The 22161-nt window shown below is 34.9% G+C and overlaps 1 protein-coding gene across 1 annotated transcript in view; it reads left to right on the top strand.

The window, feature by feature from the left end:
- ETNK1 (ethanolamine kinase 1) overlaps positions 1–22161 on the top strand; it is a 54483-nt gene that overhangs the window by 12858 nt on the left and 19464 nt on the right. The window contains exons 2-4 of the mRNA XM_055394352.2: positions 1118–1377; positions 12977–13117; positions 17750–17892. Of these exons, the coding sequence (XP_055250327.1) occupies positions 1118–1377; positions 12977–13117; positions 17750–17892 (544 nt within the window). The remainder of the gene's footprint in view (positions 1–1117; positions 1378–12976; positions 13118–17749; positions 17893–22161) is intronic.

Here is a 22161-nt window from a genome sequence, read left to right as displayed (position 1 = left end):
CCCAGTTGTCTTGGGAAAAATATCCTTAACACTTGCTTTCACTTTTATCCCTTTATTCCACCTGAGAGAGCCTCCAAAAGCTCTGAGTTATAATTGGGTAAATAGAAAGTTTTAGTGTCAATTTTAGGAGAAGGGGATGACAGAGGATGAGATAGTTGGATGGCATCACTTACTGGATGGACATGAGTTGGAGCAAGCTGCAGGAGTTGGTGATGGACAGGGAAGCCTGGCATGCTATAGTCCATGGGGTTGCAAAGAGTCAGACACGACCGAGCAACTCAACTGAACTGAGTGTCAAATTAATGTAGAGGAAGACAAAAGTTGCAGTTTTTGAATATACTTAGAGAACTAATATTCCTAATCATCTGTTTGATTTTTAATATAATATTCTACTCAAATCAAAAAAAGGACTTTAAAACTCCTGAGGGGACTTCCCTCATGGTCTATTGGTTAAGACTCTGCCCTTCCACTGCAGGAGGTATAGGCTCAGTCCCTGGTTGGGGAACTGAGATCTCACGGTGCAGCAAAAAAAAAATCTTGAAAAGTCCCCAAACTCCCTTTTAGAAAATATCTGTGAAATCTCTAGTTACTTCTCTATCTTCAACTAATTAAGATTGTGCTGCTGCTTCTTATTTAGCTGTAGCATTCAAGTTTAAATTATTATAACCTGAATACTTAAAAGAATTTCTAGTGCATGTTATGTTAAGTAATCTTTGAAAATAACATTTAAAATTAAGTTTTATATAAATTGGAGATTTACCATAATATAATTTATGGTACATTATATTTGTAAATTTAAACTTGTGAACATTATTAAAGACTTTTTTATATCATATATTATGCTAGCAAGAAAGCCTCTTTCCCTATCTTCAGAGATTTTCCAATCTGTTAGACATAGGAGAGAGAAAGAATGTGTGTTGTACCACTTAACATATTAAACGGCAGCATTCCGTTTTGTTTCTGTCTAGACTTAAACTTATAGACATGTTAGGCAAAATTATATTCAAAAATTAAGTATTTTCTTTCAATTAGTATTTAATGTTTTTCAAGTTATCTCCTAATCCTTCCTTAAAAGTGAATAATTGTTTTTCCTTTTTTTCCTTTTTATTTTGGGCAGCTTTTCACTGATGGAATCACAAATAAACTTATTGGCTGTTATGTGGGTAATACAATGGAGGATGTCGTCCTGGTGCGAATTTATGGCAATAAGACTGAATTGTTAGTCGATCGTGATGAAGAAGTGAAGAGTTTCCGAGTGTTGCAGGCTCATGGCTGCGCACCACAGCTCTACTGTACCTTCAATAATGGACTGTGCTATGAATTTATACAGGGAGAAGCGTTGGATCCAAAGCATGTCTGCAACCCTGCCATTTTCAGGTACATTTCTTTTCCTAAGTAGTTTATCCTTTTGAAAAGTTAAGTGCACTAAGGAAATGTTTTTTGAAACTGCTTTTTCTTTCTTTAAGCAACTGTTTGGTTAATTTAGCAACTTGTTCGGGTTTTGTTTTGTTTTTGCTAAAGAAAAAGCATTCCTTTTCATCTGAAATCTCATAGTTAACTCTGCAAAAGAAATAAAAGTGAGAGGTTTTAGATTAGCTTGCTATAGAAGGTCAAGGTTTCTTCTTAAGTTTTTAAAATAGTGCTTGAATCAAAGCATTACACGTTTCTTATTATTAAGTTTTGTTACTCAGTTGCTCATAGTTTCAGAGTTATTGCTCTCTAAGATCCTTTTAATACTGTTAACACTTTTTTGTTACTCTTTAAACTTCTATTATTTAATTCAGTGTATTGTTTTTATAAGGAAATGCTCTAAAAATTTTCTAAAATTGATAAAATTTTCTTTTCTGCTCTTGAAAACTGTAATAAATGGGCTTGATTAGAAAACCACAAGTTCGTTTATGGTTTAAATCTAAACTTCTCAAACAGTTTGGTCCCAAGATTCTTTTACAACTTTTAAAGTTTACTGAGGACCTAAAGAGCTTTTGTTATTGTGAATTATATTTATCAATATTTACTATGTTAGACCATTCAGGTATGACCTGAATCAAATCCCTTATGACTATACAGTTGAAGTGAGAAACAGATTTAAGGGACTAGATCTGATAGAGTGCCTGATGAACTACGGATGGAGGTTCGTGACAGTGTACAGGAGACACGGATCAAGACCGTCCTCAAGAAAAAGAAATGCAAAAAAGCAACATGGCTGTCTGAGGAGGCCTTACAAATAGCTGTGAAAAGAAGAGAAGTGAAAAGCAAAGGAGAAATGGAAAAATATAGCCATTTGAATGCAGAGTTCCAAAGAATAGCAAGGAGAGATAAGAAAGCCTTCCTAAGCAATCAGTGCAAAGAAATAGAGGAAAACAATAGAATGGGAAAGACTAGAGATCTCTTCAAGAAAATTAGAGATACTGGGAACATTTCATGCAAAGATGGACTCAATAAAGGACAGATGGTATGGACCTAACAGAAGCAGAAGATGTTAAGAAGAGGTGGAAAGAATACACAGAAGATCTATACAAAAAAAATCTTCATGACCCAGATAATCATGATGGTGTGATCACTTACACTCACCTAGGGCCGGACATCCTGGAATGTGAAGTCAAGTGGGTCTTAGGAAGCATCACTACGAACAAAGCTAGTGGAGGTGATGGAATTCCAGTTGAGCTGTTTCAAATCCTGAAAGATGATGCTGTGAAAGTGCTGCACTCAATATGCCAGCAAATTTGGAAAACTCAGCAATAGCCACAGGACTGGAAAAGGTCAGTCTTCATCCCAATCCCAAAGAAAGGCAATGGCAAAGAATGCTCAAACTACCGCACAATTGCACTCATCTCACACACTAGTAAAGCCATGCTCAAAATTCTCCAAGCCAGGCTTCAGCAATACGTGAACTGTGAACTTCCAGATGTTCAAGCAGGTTTTAGAAAAGGCAGAGGCACCAGAGATCAAATTGCCAACATCCGCTGGATCAGGGAGATAGCAAGAGAGTTCCAGAAAAACATCTATTTTTGCTTCATTGACTATGCCAAAGCCTTTGACTGTGTGGATCACAATAAACTGTGGAACATTCTGAAAGAGATGGGAATCCCAGACCACCTGACCTGCCTCTTGAGAAACCTGTATGCAGGTCAGGAAGCAACAGTTAGAACTGGACATGGAGCAACAGACTGGTTCCAAATAGGAAAAGGAGTACGTCAAGGCTGTACATTGTCACCTTGCTTATTTAACTTATATGCAGAGTACATCATGAGGAACGCTGTGCAGGAAGAAGCACAAGCTGGAATCACGATTGCTGGGAGAAATATCAATAACCTCAGATATGCAGATGATACCACCCTTATGGCAGAAAGTGAAGAGGAACTAAAGAGCCTCTTGATGAAAGTGAAAGAGGAGAGTGAAAAAGTTGACTTGAAGCTCAACATTCAGAAAACAAAGATCATGGCATCTGGTCCCATCATTTCATGGGAAATAGAGGGGGAAATAGTGGAAACAGTGTCAGACTTTATTTTTTTGGGCTCTAAAATCACTGCGGATGCTGATTGCAGCCATGAAATTAAAAGATGCTTACTCCTTGGAAGGAAAGTTATGACCAACCTGGATAGCATATTAAAAAGCAGAGACATTACTTTGCCAATGAAGGTCCATCTAGTCAAGGCTATGGTTTTTCCCGTGGTCATGTGTGGAAGTGAGAGTTGGACTGTGAAGAAAGCTGATTGCTGAAGAATTGACGCTTTTGAAGTGTGGTGCTGGAGAAGACTCTTGAGAGTCCCTTGGACTGCAAGGAGATCCAACCAGTCCATTCTAAAGGAGATCAGTCCTGGGTGTTCATTGGAAGGACTGATGCTAAAGCTGAAACTCCCAATACTTTGGCCACTCATGCGAAGAGTTGACTCACTGGAAAAGACTCTGATTCTGGGAGGGATTGGGGGCAGGAGGAGAATGGGACGACAGAAAATGAGATGGCTGGATGGCATCACCGACTCGATGAACATGAGTTTGAGTGAACTCTGGGAGTTGATGATAGACAGGGAGGCCTGGCGTGCTGTGATTCATTGGGTCGCAAAGTGTCGGACACGACTGAGCGACTGAACTGAACTGAATACTTAACTAGTAATTCAGCCTATGCAAGTTTATCATGAACTTTTTTATTTGAATTTCTCTACAGCAGTCAAGTATTGCAGAAACCTTTAATTAGTATTATTATTTTTTTAATTCTAAGGTTTCTAGGAATTTTCTTACCTGATATTTCTCTAAAATTTGCCTCTTGCTGGGAATACTGGCTGAAGTGTAATTAAAACCACTCAGCAACAGACATACAGGGAGAAGTGCAGTTTAAAATGAGTTATTGCACATTTATCAATAAACATAACTAAAAAATACCAATTTCCAGTGCTGAGCATATTGTAGTGGAACTGGTAAACTATGGGTTGCAAATAGAATTGGTAGTGTTCTCTTTTGGAAATCCGTAGGGCAATATACAGTAAAAAAGAAAATCATGTGGCTTGGTTGTGTGATAATAACTCATATTTGAATATAACAAATGTACATTAGCACAAAAATGTTATGTTACTATTGAATGTTGTCTAAAACACACAAAATGTCGATGCAGGACTAAGAAAAAATCAGCTTACTAGTTGAACTGTGGCTACAATCAGGCAGTAATTTGTTCATGTAAAAAACTGAAAGGAGTTTTTAAGAAATAAATTCTGTTGGGGAGGTAGGATTGGGGATCTTTTTTTTAAATTTCAAAAAATGCCTGTTATTGTTACAGTTTTTAAAAAGCTTCCAAGAAAGGAGCAACTAGTGAGTATTAGTGGGTATTTGAAGAAATTCTCTGCAGCCTTGAGATTTTCAAACATTTGGGTTTATTGAGTATGGAATTTAAAGTAGCATTTGCCTTGATGTTAATGCAGTAAAACCTTATCTTATTGAGACTAGATAGAAGGACCATCTGTTATAGTGAAAATAAGACATCTTAATTTTTTATTACCTAGTTGTTTTGCCTCTTGTATGTAAAATTTGCTAATAGAAAATAATTGAATTGGTCTAATCAGGTCTTTTTAAGAACTGTATTCTTTTTTATGACCATTTATATTATTTAACATTTTTATTTTTAATTTAATAAAATACATGTAACATAATTTGCCATCTTAATTTTTAAGTATGCAGTTGCATAGTGTTAAGTACATTCACATTGTTTTGCAAACAATCTCCACAATTCTTTTCTTGCAAAACTAAAATTTTATATACAAAAGCAACAACTTCCCATTCTCCCCTACCCCCAGCCTTGGCAGCTGTACTACATTTTGTCTGTATGAATTTGACTGCTCTGGATACCTTATATTAGTGTTACTTCTGAGTTTTGTGACTGGCTTATTTCACTTAGCTTAATGTCTTCATCCACATTGTAGCATGTATCAGAGTTTCCTTCCTTTTTTAAAGGCTGAATAATGTTCCGTTGTATGTGTAGGCTATGTTTTGTTTACTCACTAATTCATGGATGAACATTTGGGTTATTACTACTTTTTTGCTGTTATGTATAATGTTCTTACGAATGTGGGTGAGCAAATGCTTTTTTAGACCCTGTTTTCAGTTCTTTAGGATATATAATCAGAAGTAGAATTGCTTGATCATGCAGTCAATTTTTAATGTTTTTTGAAACTGCCATACTGTTTTCTATAGCACCTATACCGATTTACATTCTCATCAGCAGTGCACAGGGTCCAGCTTTTCCAAGTCCTTCTGACACATTATTATTATTATTTTTTTATATTAGCCATCCTAATTATAAGGAGATGGTATCTCATTGTGATTTTGATCTCTATTTCCCTAATAGTCACATTTAGTATCTTTTTTTATGCCTGTTGGCCATTTGTGTATCTTCTTGGGGGAAATGTCAATTCAGGTCCTCTTCCAGTTTTCTAATTGGATTATTTTTTGTTGTCAAGATGTAAGAGTACTTATATATTCTGAATATTAACCCCATATCATATATATGACTTCAGTTCAGTTCAGTTCAGTCGCTCAGTCGTGTCCGACTCTCCGTGACCCCATGAGTCACAGCATGCCAGGCCTCCCTGTCCATCACCAACTCCCGGAGTTCACTATTTAATTCTGTGGGTTTCCTTTTCACTCTGTTGATTTTGCCCTTTAATGCACAGTTTTAAATTTTGATGTACGTGGATTATTTTGTTGATCACTAACAACCTCTGCAATTGTTGGAAGAGGTCATCAAGGGGATGTGAACACCAGTTAACCCCCTGGGCTGTACTCACCCAAAAGAAGGTTCCTCACCCCCTCCCCTGCCCTTGGAATGTGTACTCTACTCATTGTTCCCCCAGTGGAAGCTATTTTCGAGGATGGAGCCTTGAGAGAATGGGGTATTGTTGAGACTATCTGGATGGCATACATTACTGAACCCTGTTAAGACTTCTATATAAACTTCTAAGATTCTGGCAAGCAGGTAGATCTATTTCTCCTGCAACTACCCAGGACAAGCCTTATATGTAAGTTCTCTTGCTTATTTAACCTGCCACCTACCTGTCTGGGGGGGAAAAATTGATGTATGTAATCCAGTTGGTTTGTTTTTACTTTTGTCATCTGTGCTATTGGTGTAATATCCAGGAAATTGTTAGCAAGTCCAGTGTCATGAAGCTTTTCCTCTATATTTTCTTCTAAAAGTTTTATAGTTTTAGTCTTGCATTTAGATTTTTGATCCACTTTAGGTTAATTTTTATGTATGATTTAAGAAAAGGATTAAGGAATTTCTGTCTTTAACATGTGGATATTCTGTTTTTCTAGCACCGGCTGTTGAGAAAACTGTCCTTTGCCATTGAATAGTCTTGGCATCCTTATTGAAAATCATTTGCTCATAAACTGGGGGTTTATTTTTGGGCTCTGTTCCATTGGTCTGTATGTCTGGTGATATGCCAGTACCACTCTGTTTTGATATTTGTAGCTTTGTAATAAGTTTTGAAATGAGGAAATGTGAGACCTCTAACTTTTTTCTTTTTTCTTTAACTAGTTTTTATCTGTCTGGGATTCCTTAAAATTACATTTGAATTTTAGGGTGGTTTTTTTCTTTTTTTCTGTTTAATATAAAAAATGCTATTAGGATTTTGATACGGATAGTATTGAATTTATAGATCATGTTGGGTAGTATTGACATTTTAGCAATTTAAGTCTTCCAGTCCACAAACAGGGGATATCTTTCCATTTAATTCTGTATTTAATTTTTTTCAGCAATGTTTTGTATAGAAATCTTTTCACCTTGGATAAATTTATTTTTAAGCATTTTATTCTTTTCAATACTATTGTAAATGGCGTTGTTTTGCTTAATCTCCTTTTTGAGGAGAATGTTGTTCATTGATAATGTAGAATTGCAACATATTTTATGTGTTGATTTTGTGTTCTGCAACTGTGTTGAATTCAGCTACAAGTGAAAAACCATAAATTTTCCTAACAAAGCCATCCTTCATAAATTGGATGTTTTTTTTAAAGACCAATTTATCAAAAATTTCAGCTGAATATGGAACTTGTAAATAGGACTTATTTAATTTTAAAACGGAGAAGGCAATGGCACCCTACTCCAGTACTCTTGCCTGGAAAATCCCATGGATGGAGGAGCCTGGTGGGCTGCAGTCCATGGGGTCGCTAAGAGTTGGACATGACTGAGTGACTTCACTTTTACTTTTCACTTTTCATGCATTGGAGAAGGAAATGGCAACCCATTCCAGTGTTCTTGCCTGGAGAATCCCAGGGACGGGGGAGCCTGGTGGGCTGCCATCTGTGGGGTCGCACAGAGTCGGACACGACTGAAGTGACTTAGCAGCAGCAGCAATTTTAAAAATCTCTTAGCAAAGCCTGGTTTTTAAGTATGTAGTTGCTGTGCTTGCAGTTTATTTGTTATTTCCATGAGGATATTTGTATAATAGATTTTCTTCCTTTTCTTGTTAATTTTGTTACAGATAAGATAGACCAGTAGTTCTAAGACCTGTAGAAATTGGCTTGAATTCTAAATACTGAGGAAAAAAAAGACTTATTATACAGGTTATGTCTTGTCAAAGAACAGGCAGTGTTTCAAATGGATGGTCTACTTTGTCTTTCTGTAGCTCTGCATTAATTTTGGCACAACTGGTATTATATGAGATTTAAAAAAAATCCAGGATAGATTTTAATCCACCTGAGAATAACTCTAATAGTGGTAGAATCCTGTGGTAAGTTTCTAAATGTTCCTTGATTCTGTTACCAAGATGGTGATTGTTATTCATCAAGTATCTATTAAGTACCTCCTCTTAGTGCTGAATGCTAAGAGAGAAGAATAAGGCATGGTGTTTGCCTCTTGTAGGATAGCCTAGTGATAGTATTGATCGCTAGTATTAATAAAGCAATCTCAACTATACTATTATTATTTGCTGCTATTTTTTAAAAATTACATAGGAAAATGCTGTAAAACATTTAAATAATATTCTGAATATATTTTTACCTGTTACATAAGCATGATGTTATCATTTAATATTAACATTGTCCCTTATATAATCAAATACTATTTTGACAGTGCACCTTTAGAAAGGACAAATATATCTATAATCTACTTTAGAAGATACTAATCGTTAGCTCTTAAGTTTTGATATAGCTTTGTTTGAAAATACTAATTTTGCTCTTGTGTGTTGGTAATTAGTAGTTTGTTTTCCGTTTGAATAGATATGTATCTAATTATGCAACAATATTTTTAAAATTTCATATAAAATTTTTAATTTTCACTTGTAATTTCAGAAATTTACTCAAAGGCGAAAACAGTTGCTGATTTTTGATAAAAATCAGTATCATTTGGAAAACTTTGCCTCTTTTACTCCATAGATCATGTATATTTAATATTTCTCTTATGACTAGTAGGAAATTAATATGAAGTTAGTGTACAGGAGCCTTGTATATGAATATGAATGTGAAATTCCTATTGTCATTATTGAACTTAAATCTCTAAACAGAGTGTATGTTTATGTAAATTTTTTTCTTTTATTCACAGACATCCCTTCTTAGATTTGAAGGAGAGATTTTAAGATTACACGAGTAATTTGGCTTTCCTTGTAAGAACACAGAGACTCAGAGAAATTGAGTGATTTGCTAATTCTGTACAGTGTTACTGCAGTATACTGTGGTGGAAAGACCTTGGCCTTTGCATCACATAATCAGTTCAAGTCCTGGCCCAGCTCCAGTTAGCCATCTTTCTGCCCCAAAAGTCAAGAATCTCACAATTAGTAGATGCTTTTTCTTGTAGCAGCTATTCATGTTCAACAGATTCTATTAACATGTAAGAGCCCCTTGGAGTTGTGGCCATTCTGTTTACCATAGAATTGTCATTTCAGTCACTCGTAGCTGAATAACTTACATTTGGAGAACTTCTGAAACTACATTTTGTGGTTTTCAAATCAAAGTCTCATATAAACTCTGGGGTAAAGCAATGAAAAATGACATTATTATTTTTAAAACAGCAAATAAAAATTTGTTGGTATTAAGTATCTATTCTAATATGTGACCCTTCTCTGGTATCATTGGTCTCATTTGATGGGTAAACAGTTTCAGGTCAAAATGTTCTGTTGATGTAGATTTCTCCTTAAGTTTTGTGTAACATGGATTACCTTTCTTCAGATCTCTTATCCCAACTCCCTCACTTAAAGTTTAAAACCAGTTTACGTATACATATATGTGTGTGCATGTGTATATAAATATATATGTGTTTATTTGCACTTTGTTTTAATTATCACTTGGTTTTTTTAATGAAGTTTCTTAGTGCTTAAAGTGCTTTATGTTTGTTTATAGCACTTTTATGGGCCTAGCTTTTTAATACAAATACTGTATGAGAGATTGATAATAAAAATAGATTTTTTTATTCTGTATTCTCATAGAATATGTGGTCTTAAGGTCATTCAAGCAATAATTATTTATAAAAAATGATTATTTGGTAATTTGAGAGGTATGAACCAAAACACACATACCTAAAAAGATAACGGATTTTAATATTTTGGTAATGCATTAGGATTCTTTTTTTTATTTTCATCAAAATACGATTTATTCTTCACATGGTTGCATACTTAGTTTTATTCTCAAATCAGCAAAGTTTTCCATTTTAGACAAGAATGCAGTGCCTTGAAGGCAAAAGATTTTCTCAGATAAGATACCTTTTGTCTCTTAAATAACTTGAGCATCCCTAGAGAGAATCGTAACTTAATCATCAAAATAGAGGCCAAAAGCAAATATTACTCAGTTACAGTGAAACCTCATTGTACTTATTTTTCAGAATAGAAAACAGTAGAAGGAGAAAAATATTGAATGTCTCACACACAAGAAGAAAAATATTGAATGTCTCACACACAAGAAGAAAAATATTGAATGTGTCAGACCACTTGCAGCGTCTTTAGGCTGAGGATCTGGCTGGATATGATCTACATGTAATCTTTAAGCTTCAGAGTAACAATATTAGGAGGTTTCTCTTTAAAAATTTGGGAAAGGTTGGGGGCAGGAGGAGAAGGGGACGACAGAGAATGAGATGTCTGGATGGCATCACCGACTCTATGGACATGAGTTTGAGTGAACTCCGGGAGTTGGTGATGGACAGGAAGGCCTGGCGTGCTGTGATTCATGGGGTCGCAGAGAGTTGGACACGACTGAGCGACTGGACTGAACTGAAAGAACAGCGTTACAAACACTTTGTTACTCATTTTTAATTCAATAGTAAAATCCAGTAGTGCTCTGAAGACAAGAGAAACTGACCAATTTCTGTATCTGGGTACAGGGGAGAATCAATAGGGAAACAGTTACAGCATTGTGCATCAAAGACAGATCTGTGACGGCTATGTCCCATAGACCTCATTTTGTTGCATCAAGTACTGTCAGACCAGTAACAATTTTCTGCTTCTTAGAAGCATTGAGTATTACCCCCACTGTGAAATATTTTTCAGATCATTGAACGTTGAAATAGATGTGGTCAGCTGAATTATAATCATCTAAATGGAAAGATGAAGAATATTAGTCAATCGGTTGGTTCTTTAACACTTTGTTCTTTCAAACAAAGCATTTAATATTTCTTGTAGTAAAACTGGATCTCACTTGCAGTAAAGTCTAAACACATCTGAGCTGCATCAGTACTCTTATTGAGGATAATAATTTGAAAATTCAGCCTGGCTCAAAGAAGAAGGAATTTGTTGGTGTCTATTTCTGAGAATACTAAGTTCAAGCATGGGTGGATCCAGGGGCTCTAATAGTGTCTGTCATTAGGAGTGTTGCTGTCTATTTTATTGTATGTTAGCTTTTTTTTTCTGGCAAATTTTTCTGAAGGGTGGCAATTATAATTACTAGCAGTTGCAGACTTATCTAATCAGTTTGCACAGTGTACATGTGTGTGTGTTCCTCTTTTTCTGATGGCTTCACCAAAGTCAGTAGCTTCAGTAGAAGTCTTGGGATCAAACCCTTTTAGCCTGGGCTTGGGTAATATGCTCTGAACCAATCACTGTGGCATGCAGGATGGAGTGCTCTGGGCAAGTCTTTGTCATCTCTTCACTCCTGAAGTTAGTGGTGCAGCTGGGATAGAGGGTTAGGATGGAGATCAGCTCTGAAGGAACCACATGAACTAAAAGTGAGAGGGATGGAAGTTTTTCCAAAGGAAAATCAGGAATCTTATTAAAAACTAAGTAGATAAGAATATTCACTGTAGTATGAAAGCATAATAAAACTGTTATTTTATCACAGATTGGTGAGCGATAACTACAATTCTAGATTCCCTGTGTGCTTAAAGTGATTTTTGCGTATTCAAGTCACCTGAGAAGCTTTTAAAATACCTTGATGCCGTGGCTGCACACCAAACCATTTAATTCCTGGGGTAATACCCAGGCTTTTTCTTCCTTTGTTTTTTTAAGTTTCCAAAGGTCGATTTTAGTACATAGGCCAACTAATGTTTATTAACATAAGATACAGAAATTAAGTCATAGAACCTGTTTATCTGCCCACTTACCTTTTTACCTTAGTCTCTTTTGCCCATTAACCTCAGTGACTTCAAAAGTAGAAATTGGAATGTTAAGTCAGTACTTCTCAAATTACACAGTGAATTGGAATCACCTGGAAATCTTGTTTAAAATGCAGAGTATTAGGGCCTACCCTAGAGTTTGTGATTCAGTAGATGCAGGGTAGAACTTCAGAAATTCCTTGGTGGTGATGTAAGTCCTAGGAATTTACTTTGAGGGATGTTACATTAGACTGTAATGTTGAAGATTTGCCAGTTTTAAGTTCTTTTTTTGTAGATTATTAAGTCACTTTTCTACCTACTATTCTATGGACTGAATGTTAATTTAGTTCTTATTTCTATGTGGTATGCTTATTCCTCCATTAGCATTTGCTGTACTAGTTTCTACAGATAAAAAGATAGTGTGGACACAAATACACACAGGTTCAAATTATTTGTCATTATATCAAGATTGATTGACATCATAAAATCCTAACATTTGTTGAGAGAATTTGTTAACACCCCCTTCAGAAATTAACTCATAGAACCTTTTTATCTGCCCATTTACCTTTTAGTCCTTTTTGCCCTTTAACTTCAGTGACTTCAAAGGCTCAAAATTAAAATGATTCAGTGTAATTTAAATGTATTGGTAATTAATGTCTAATATGTGCCTTGAAATAATTTATAGTTGTGTATTCTTCTGCTGGTTGCCGACATTGTATAATCAAAATAGGCTGCCACTCAATCCCTTTTGGACTATAATTGCTATATTAATTTTAGGTATTTCTTCCTACTTATGTTTTAAATGTTTAACTTTTCTAGTGAGAGTTGACTTGCCATATTATTTTGAATCTTATGTAAGGTAAAAAGAAATCATGTTGTATGATAAAAGCACCCTAATTATTTTAGATTACCTTTGAGTAAATATGAACTGTATGGTGCATAACACTTTCCTTTTTATGCTGTTTTGTTTTTAAACAGGCTAATAGCTCGTCAGCTTGCTAAAATCCATGCTATTCATGCACACAATGGCTGGATTCCCAAATCTAACCTGTGGCTAAAGATGGGAAAATATTTCTCTCTCATTCCCACAGGATTTGCAGATGAAGACATTAATAAAAGGTAGAATTACTTTTTTTGTTTGAAATTATGTTTTACATTGTTTTGCTATATATATAGGGGTTCAAAGATAACTGTAAGGTGTGTAAAATCTGATTTTGTTTATCTCTTTGCATTTAAGTAAAATAAGCATTAATTCATTTGACTCTCAGAAGGCACTACAGAAATCTGCATTCTTCCCCAGTCGGCTCAAAAAAAAAAATCAGTCCCTATAAAAATGGGGAAGTGGGGAGCCAAGAAACAAATATAGAACATTTATTTGGCAGTAAACATAATATAAAGGTTACTGTTATTGGGTATATTTTTCATAGTGTGACTTGACCATGGAGACCTTTTTAAAGCAATTCTTTCTGTCCAAAGGAAGGCTGCTTTGAATGGGCCTAGAGAGCTACACTGGGACAGTGTAGTCTTATTGAAGTATGAAAAGGTTTGGGTTGTCTTAGTTTATTGTGACTTTTAAAGTCTCATATAATGAGATTGAAAGTTCTTTTACTGTAGTCTCAGATTTTGTAGGACTTCAGGTTCAGAGTAACTAAGATATTTCATTTCCTATAAAGATAAATGTGTAAATCAGAATTTAGAATCTGAATTATATAAACAAGTTTTTTTTTCTTCCAGTTTTATTGAGATATAATTGACACACAGCACTGAATAAGTTTAAGATAACACAGCATGGTGATTTGACTTATATATGTTATGAAATTATTACTGCAATAAGTTTAGTGAACATCTGTCATCTCATAATAAACAAAGACATAGAAAAATTTTTTTTTCCTTGTGATGAGAACTCTTAGGTTTTACTCTCTTAACAACTTTTGTGTATAATGTTCAGCAGTATTAAGCGGGCCAGGCTGGCTGTCTGGTGGCCAGAACTGGGTCTGGGGTCGGTGGTTGTGGGGCTACAGATCATCAGTCTAGTGTGGGCCTCTCGTGGACAGGGCCCAGGTCCTGGAGCTTCCTGGGCCTAAAGTTGGTCTGCTGTTGGGTGGAGCCAGGTCCCAGGGTCTCTGGCTGCAGGGCCCTGAGGTTCCTCAGAGTAGGTATTAGACATCCAGTGGCTGGGTTTGGGGTCCAGGGTGTCCTGGAAACTGGTTATCAGCTTGCTGGTGGGTGGGGCAAGATCCCTGGATGGCTGCCATAGGGGCCCAAGGTGTCCTAAAACTTTATCAGCTAGAGTGGGGCTGGGTCCTGGTGCCAGTGAGCTAGAGGGAGGATTCCACAGTGGTGCTTTTGTCAGGACCAGTGTCCTCCTGGTAGAATGAGCTCCTAGAATGGCTGCTGCCAGTGCCTGTGAGTCCAGGGGGAGCTTCATTTGCCTCTTGCCTCTCCAGGAGGCTCTTGAGGATCAGCAGGTGGGTGTGACCCAGGCTCCTTTCAGATTACTGCTTCTGCCCTGGATCGCAGAGTATGTGGGATATTGTATGTGCCCTTTAAGAGTGGAGTCTCTGTTTCCCACAGCCCTCTGGTTCCCCTGAAAGTGTGCCCTTAAAAAGCCAAATGTTCTAGGAGCCAGCCTTCCCAGTGTAGGATTCCTGGGCTATGGAGCCAGATAATGGGGTTTGTCTTCTCTTTATGTGGAGAGCCTCTGCAATTGTAATTATCCTCCCATTTGTGGGTTGCCCACCCAGGGGTGTGGGTCTTCATTGTACTGCATCTCTGCCCCTTCTACTTGTCTTACTGTGGCTTCTCCATTCTACCTTTAAAACATCTTTTGTGCTAGGCTTCTGGTCTTTCTCATCATTAGTACCACTGTTGGTAGTTGTAGTTTTGAAATGCCCACTGAAGCAAGTGAGCTCAGTCTTCCTACTCACCATCTTGACTGCTCCTAACAAGGAGAGCACAGTTCTGCTGGGACCTTCTGAAATACTCTGTGACACATGCCTCAGGAACTACACCGAGCATGTTTTTACATGGTGTTATTAATACTAGGACAGAAATTGCAAATCTTACTTTGTCTTTATATCTAAAATGTACATGAAGACTTCCACTTTTGTATTCAGGAAGTCTTTAAGAACGACAGAGGTAAGCAGGACCTGTGGCTTTTTTTTTCTTGTTTCATTTTATTTTTTATAATTTATTAGGAAGAAATTAAAGTTGATCATTTAGAAAGATTAGTTTGACTCACTCTGTGTGTGCTTTGTTTGCTACAGTTTGTCAAACTCTGAATGGACAGGGATATTATACCCTGTAAACTGGGATAGACAGACATCTGAAAGTGTGTCCATGGTGCTGGATATTCAGAAAGTGATCACATAAAAACAAAATTTGAAATGACAATTTTATTGAAAGATTTCAGGAAAAAAATCACTTTAAAATAATGAAGATGGCAGTGGTGCAGTGTTGAGAGGCAGTATGATATTGTATGGATTAAGAGTACAAGACTCTGGAGCCAGACTATCTGGGATCAAATCTCAGTTCTGCTGTGTAACCCTGGACAAGTTACCTGTTTCCTTTTCTGTAAAATGGAAATAACAAGGGTAGGATGTTTACATTTTAGGGGTTTTGTGAGGATTGAGTCAGTATATACACATATCTTAGAACAGTGCTTGTGCATTTAAGTGCTAAATAAACGTTAGCTGCTATTTTAAAAATTATTTTTCAGAGGTTACTTTAAATTCTTGAGGTTAGTGATAAATCTGGAGATGCCCTATGGTAGATAATGAAAGATCCTTGCCCCAATAGAAAATACACAACTAAAGTATTAAAAATATTTTTCATATTTCCTTTCATTCCTTTTTGTCTGTACATGATTGTGATTATGTTAATAATCCTTTGAGTCCTATTATTTCCATTCAACTTGGTACTTTTAAAATAAATTCTTGAATAATTACACCATTTTAGAAAGTGCTTATACGGATCTCTGTTGGAAGCTATGTGTAGAAGAGAATGCAGCAGTTGGGAGAACAGTGAATAGGCAGATTCAGTAAAGTAAACTCTGATACAGACTGTTTATTGTATTGTAAAATGAAAAGGGTAATCTGAGAGACTGTATAGAGAAAGAATGAAGAGAACTTGTCTTGAAGTTTTAGGGAAGAAGAGGAGGAACAGCAATTTTGTAAGCCTGACGGTGCTATTGAGGAATTAATAGCAGCACACTATTTTTGTTCCATTGTATTTTTATTATTACAAATATGGCACAATAAATAGTACAGAAAAGAGTACAGGATAAAAAGCCATAATCGCCAATCCTTCTTGCCTAACTTACTCTCATCCTTCCCAGTCTAACTACTGAGGCAGTTCTCTATAAAGATGAATATTCTGATACGGTTATCATATGATAGTATCATAATGTTTATATGATTGATGATTATCATATAATAATGAGTTGATTTGTCAGCAGTAGATAATATCTGCATGCATGCGTGCAAAGTCACTTCAGTCGTGTCTCTCTTTGAGACCCTGTAGACTGTAGCCCGCCAGGCTCCTCTATCCATGGGATTCTCCAGGCAAAAATACTGGAGTGGGTTGCCATTTCTTCCTCCAGAAGATCTTCCCAAGTCTCCTGCAGCTCTTGCACTGCAGGTGGATTCTTTACTGCTGAGCCACCTGGAAGACCAGACATATCTGTTGACTATCAGATGTGACTTTAACTAATTTATATGCATTCACCCTTCCAAGCTTGAGATAGATGTTTTAGTTCTTTAATAGGCTATCTTTGTGACTTTAAATACTTCTTTTTATTAAACTGTCTTGGTTTCCCCCATCTGTAAAATGGAGATAAATATAAAGCATTGAGAAGAATAGTGTTAGTAAATGTCAGCTGTTAGACATGTATATTCTTCCCTTGCCCTTAGTACTGATACACTTTTAACTTTTATGCCCTGCATTTTAGGTGTCTGGTTCAGTTTCTTTTTATTCATACTAAAGTTGTTTATAATGGATTTTCTTTATTCTAATCTTAGAATAATTGTTCTGTTTTACTTCAGAAGTCTGCATTTAAATGGAAAGAACTTATTAAAAATAGATTTTTTGGTATGTATTGAAATACCGAATTACTGTGTCATACACCAGAAAGTAACAGTGTTGTAGGTCATTTATATTTCAAAAACAAACTAACTCAGACAAAAAGAGATCAGATCTGTGGTTACCAAAGGTGGGGTGTGGGGAAGGGGGAATTGGATGAAAGTAGGCAAAAGGTTCAACCTTCCATATATAAAATAAATAAGCACTAGGGGTTCATGGGGTCACAAAGAGTCGGACATGACTGAGCGACTGAACTCAACTCAGGGATGTAATATACAACATGGTAAAGTAACATTGGTATATTATATATGAAAGTTGTTATATTGTTATAACTTTTGTTTTATTGTTACATTGTTATATATGAAAGTTATTAAGAACATGAGTTCTCATTACAAGAGAAAAATATTTCTTTTTATTTTGTATCTGTATGAGATGATGGATACTTAACTAATCTTATTGTAGTAATCATTTCATTATGTATGTAAGTCAAATTTTATTTTGTATACCTTGTATAATGCTGTGTGTGTCAATTATATCTTAAAACTGAAAGGAAAATTCAAGTTGTATATGACCAAAAAGAAAAAGTTTTATTCCTTAGGGAAACTTAAAAAAAACATGTTGTCATTAATATAAACAAGTGTACACTTATTATTTTTTTTTTTTAACTGAAAGGTTCTTAAGTGATATCCCAAGCTCTCAGATTCTTCAGGAAGAAATGACTTGGATGAAGAAGATTCTTTCCAACCTGGGGTCACCTGTTGTGCTTTGTCATAATGACCTGTTGTGTAAGAATATAATCTACAATGAGAAACAAGGTAGGTATCTGACTTTAGCAGTAAGTAAAGTTTTTTTTTTCTTTGTGTTTATAACAGTCCTTTGCTCTTTGTGTCAATCAATAAATTTAATTCAAATGTAAGGGTTAAAAACATTCGTATGAAGACTGAAGTGTTTTCTTTTGGTTACAAAGTCATGGTAACTGTGCTATATTAGGAATATATATTTTCTGCATAGTTGTATAAAACATGTTTCTTAGAGTTGGTTTATTAGAAATAGTTTTTGGTTGCTGTTAGAGTTTTAAGTGAAAAATGATGACATGACTGTTTATAAATTTAATTGTAAATATTTGGTAATTCATGGTTTGAAAATGCACCTGCTTGTAATGAGGGTTATTGAAAAACCAACTGACATTGCACTGTTTTATAAATATAGAAATGTTCTGAGTGTTGGGGGGGGACAGAGTATTAAAAACAAATGTGTCCAGGTTTCCTATTACCTGTTTATTTTACTGACTTGTTAGATATTTTGATGCTAAGGAAATAAGCCACTGATGCAGGAAATTTTATTTGTAGTTGCTGAAATTTTATCTACTGAAGTAATAATCAAGACACTTTAATAAATTGTCTTAACATTTTTTGAGGACAGTGATACTTTTTTGGTGAAATGTTTTTGGGGATTGTTTTTATCTTGCTGTATTCAAATTCTCTTATGTTTTCATATTTAAGAAACACATGATTGTATAATATTATTGGATAAAGTGGTTTGAGGTTTGGTTGCTAAAATGGTAGATGCCCTTCAGTATACTACACTGAAATTTAAAAGACACAATTTTGGTTGAAAGATTAGTGTTAATTCAAAAAGTCTGTCTGAAACTTTGAAGCTATTGCATTTTGTAGGAAACCAGTTTTGAAGATAAATATTACAGTTGGAAGATTATTTTGAATTACAAGTGTGCTTTTTGAAGATACCGAAGCCACAGAATTCTGATTAAGTGGTCATATTATGTCAAATTACTATTTATCACCATTCTTATCAAATTTTAAGTTGAGACTGTTCTAATGCAAAAGCTTGTAATATTTATAACTGACTTCAACTTGAAGAAAAACAAAGAACACTGTCAAGGATGGTAGCCTGAGCACATATTTTCAAAAACATGCTTAAGTCCCTTTTATATTTGATATTTTAATCTGGATTAGAGAGTCTATTTAAAAAAAATTTTGAGCTAGCATCTCTATTTTGAATGTCTTGAAGTCTGTGGAATAAATTTTTAAAAAACTTCCAATGTACCCTAAAACATTAAGTACTTGACAGTGTTCTTTAATTTACTGTTATCCATTTATTACCTATAATTGTTACAGTATATATGTACTACATTGTATAATAGTAACCAAATCTCAATGCCATTTGTGAAACAATATTAGTTATTCATTAAAGTGATGTATTATCTTTTAAGTTCAGTGCAAGACCTAATAACACAGTATATTATATAATGGAATTTCAAGTAAGGGCCTTCATCTTACATTTGAAGTGGACACTCAGCTTTATTTTTAACTGCAAGTTAATTAAGAGAATCTGTTATTTCCTTTGGAATATACTTTTAACTTTTCACATTTTTATTTTATAAGTTTCTTTTGCATATTCATTTCACCAAACTTAATTTATATCTAAAATAAAAGGGACCAAAAAAATCAGATTACTATGTTTTAGGTATAAAACATGAATTTTTGCTTTTTTATTTAACTAGTTGTCTATCTAACTGCTGATTAGTGATATGAACATTTCTCCTGTTTTTAAATAAAATATTTGTTTCATCCTGGCTTTAAAAGTTCAACCTTGTCATTTTTTGTTTTACCAGGAGTTACCTAAATCATACTTTTGTGTCTATTTTTTCTTCCCTACATTGAATAATAAAACTCACTGTTTAACAAGTGTAAATTATTGTTGATACAGTTTTTAGAGTTTGCCCTTTGTCACAGGAGTCTGTAATGTACCATTTGTTTTTCTTGTCTTTGTGGTTATGTTTGTGTGTTAGTTATGAAAATATTCTGTTATATTTTCTTACAATGTTTTTTTTTTCTTCTTACCAATGGTTTTATACTGTTCATTAGGAAGGCTACTTTGGACTTTGCGGCATCCATTAAAAAAATCAATTTCTATGTGATTAGTTGATACATAAGCATTAAGAAAACATGTTTGGAATGTTGTTCAGGTAAAATCTGAAACTCCTGAAAATGTCGCAAGAAGCTTGTTTTTATTTTTTATTATCTTATTCTGTTATTATCTTACTTGTTTCAAATTAGGAGCTAATGGTTTTGAAGTAATGTGATTATGACATATTGTCTTTAGTTATAAGGAGAAGTAACTTGCCTCATATTTTAAAAGAAGATAAATTATATAAATTTAGTGAATTTAATAAGCAAAGAATATATGTATTTGAGCTGTAGCATAGCGTTAGTACTTATAGTTGTACTATCAGGAGGCTCATTGAAATTAGAAACATGGACTGCAGAGTTCTTTAACTTATTGCCTTGTAGCATCTGAAATCCCAAATTTTAAGTCTTTCAGAATTAAAATGGTTTCTACATAGAATAAATGGTTAAGCTACATATTATGTTCACAAATGTGTTTGATTTGTTATTACTTGTTGAGTCATTCATGTGATTTGAGCTCAGGGCTTCACCATTTTGTACCCACCTATTGATGTATATAAATAGGTGGGTACTAATAAGATATAGTGTATTTCAGACCCTTAATTTCTTGAAAGTACAAATTTTAAATTTCATGAATGTATATTGGATCATCTTGGTCTCTGCATGTACTTTCAGCTATAATAACTTAGATTTTTATATAGTATAACTAGATTAAAAATCTCTTAAGTAACTCTTATCAGCAGATACATTACTCTTAAAAGAGTAATCAAACTCTTAAGTAACTTTAAAGAGAAGTCAAAAGGAATATAGATTTTGGAACCAAGTACTCTTGTGTGCAGATCCCTGCTCAATCACATATGGAAGTAGGTGATATTAAAGAAGTCATTTTTATCTCTTCATTAAGTGTTTATATTTAATCCTTTACTATCTGCACCATAATCACCTAGGATACTTGGGGAAAATGTAGGTATCTGGGCTCCGTCCAAGACCATCTGAACAAAAATTCTTATGGATGGGCTTAAGACTCTAGGAAATGCTGCTTATACTGTTGATAGTCTAGAACTTTTTATTTGCTCTGTTTGAGATTAGATTAGAGGTAATAGCTACTCCAGATGGTTCCTGACAAGATTTTAGATGAGGCATATAACACATATTGCACCAGACTAGGTACTTAGCAGCTCTCAGTTGCAACTATTATACTGTGGTAAGAGTTGGCAAACTGTAAGGAGCTGTGTAGTACATACTTCAGACTTTTCATCCCATATTATAGTCTGTTTCCACTATTAAGCTCTGTGTTGTGGCACAAACACAGCCATATATTGTTAGGCACTGGGTTGAATTTGGCTTGAGAACACACAACCCCTGTATTATGTTCATAGGAGATGTACTATACACAGTGTATCTGATTCTGAAAAAGTAAAAATGATAACTGTAAGCCAGAAGGATTTATGGCTTAGTAGTATGAGATGACAATTCAGATTGTCTTTAAATGCAATTTACAGATTTTATCTTAACTATAATTCGATTAAAGTTAAAAATGTATATGTGTGTGTTGTACTTATTCATACGCACACAAACACAGACAGACTATGAGCACTTTGCGGTTTGTAGGCATTTTCACCTGCGAATGTTACAGGGACTGGTAGGCATCACAGAAGAAATCCTGCTTCTACTTGTTTTCATCATGTCAGTTGACAGGACTCAGGAATATGGGAGAAGAGTAAGCTTCCTTTCTGAAGTTGATGGTAGCTGTCAAGATTTTTGAAATGTTAGTCAGTGCCAGGAATTAGGTGGTTGGTAAGTCAGCGTCCCATTCCTTGGCTTCAGTGAAATGACATCTTAAAAAGGTAAGAAAAGTATACTTAATGATATGATGATAGAATTTGTTGTATAATGATAAAACCAAAAGCAGTGACTCTTGCTCCAGAACTGTATAAATAAGACTTATCAGTCTTCTTTTAAGTTAATCAGCAATTAATTAAAAAGAATTTATACTAAGTGGAACAAATTTCAATATTGCTTATTAACTGACTTCAAATCTTGTATTTTAATTTCAACTAATCCTTTAGCTGCTGACAGAAGCAATCACTAAAGCTTTTGAGTTTGTCGTCTCATGTCTTGATCCTCTGTCAGAATGTTTACTGGTGGCTGTTTTGT

This window comes from Moschus berezovskii, chromosome 6 (genome assembly GCF_049115385.1).
Source record: "Moschus berezovskii isolate FMDL1 chromosome 6, NW_MosBer_1.0, whole genome shotgun sequence".
Taxonomy (NCBI): domain Eukaryota; kingdom Metazoa; phylum Chordata; class Mammalia; order Artiodactyla; family Moschidae; genus Moschus; species Moschus berezovskii.
Note: the sequence above shows the minus strand (reverse complement) of the source record. Positions and strands in the feature narration are given on the sequence as shown.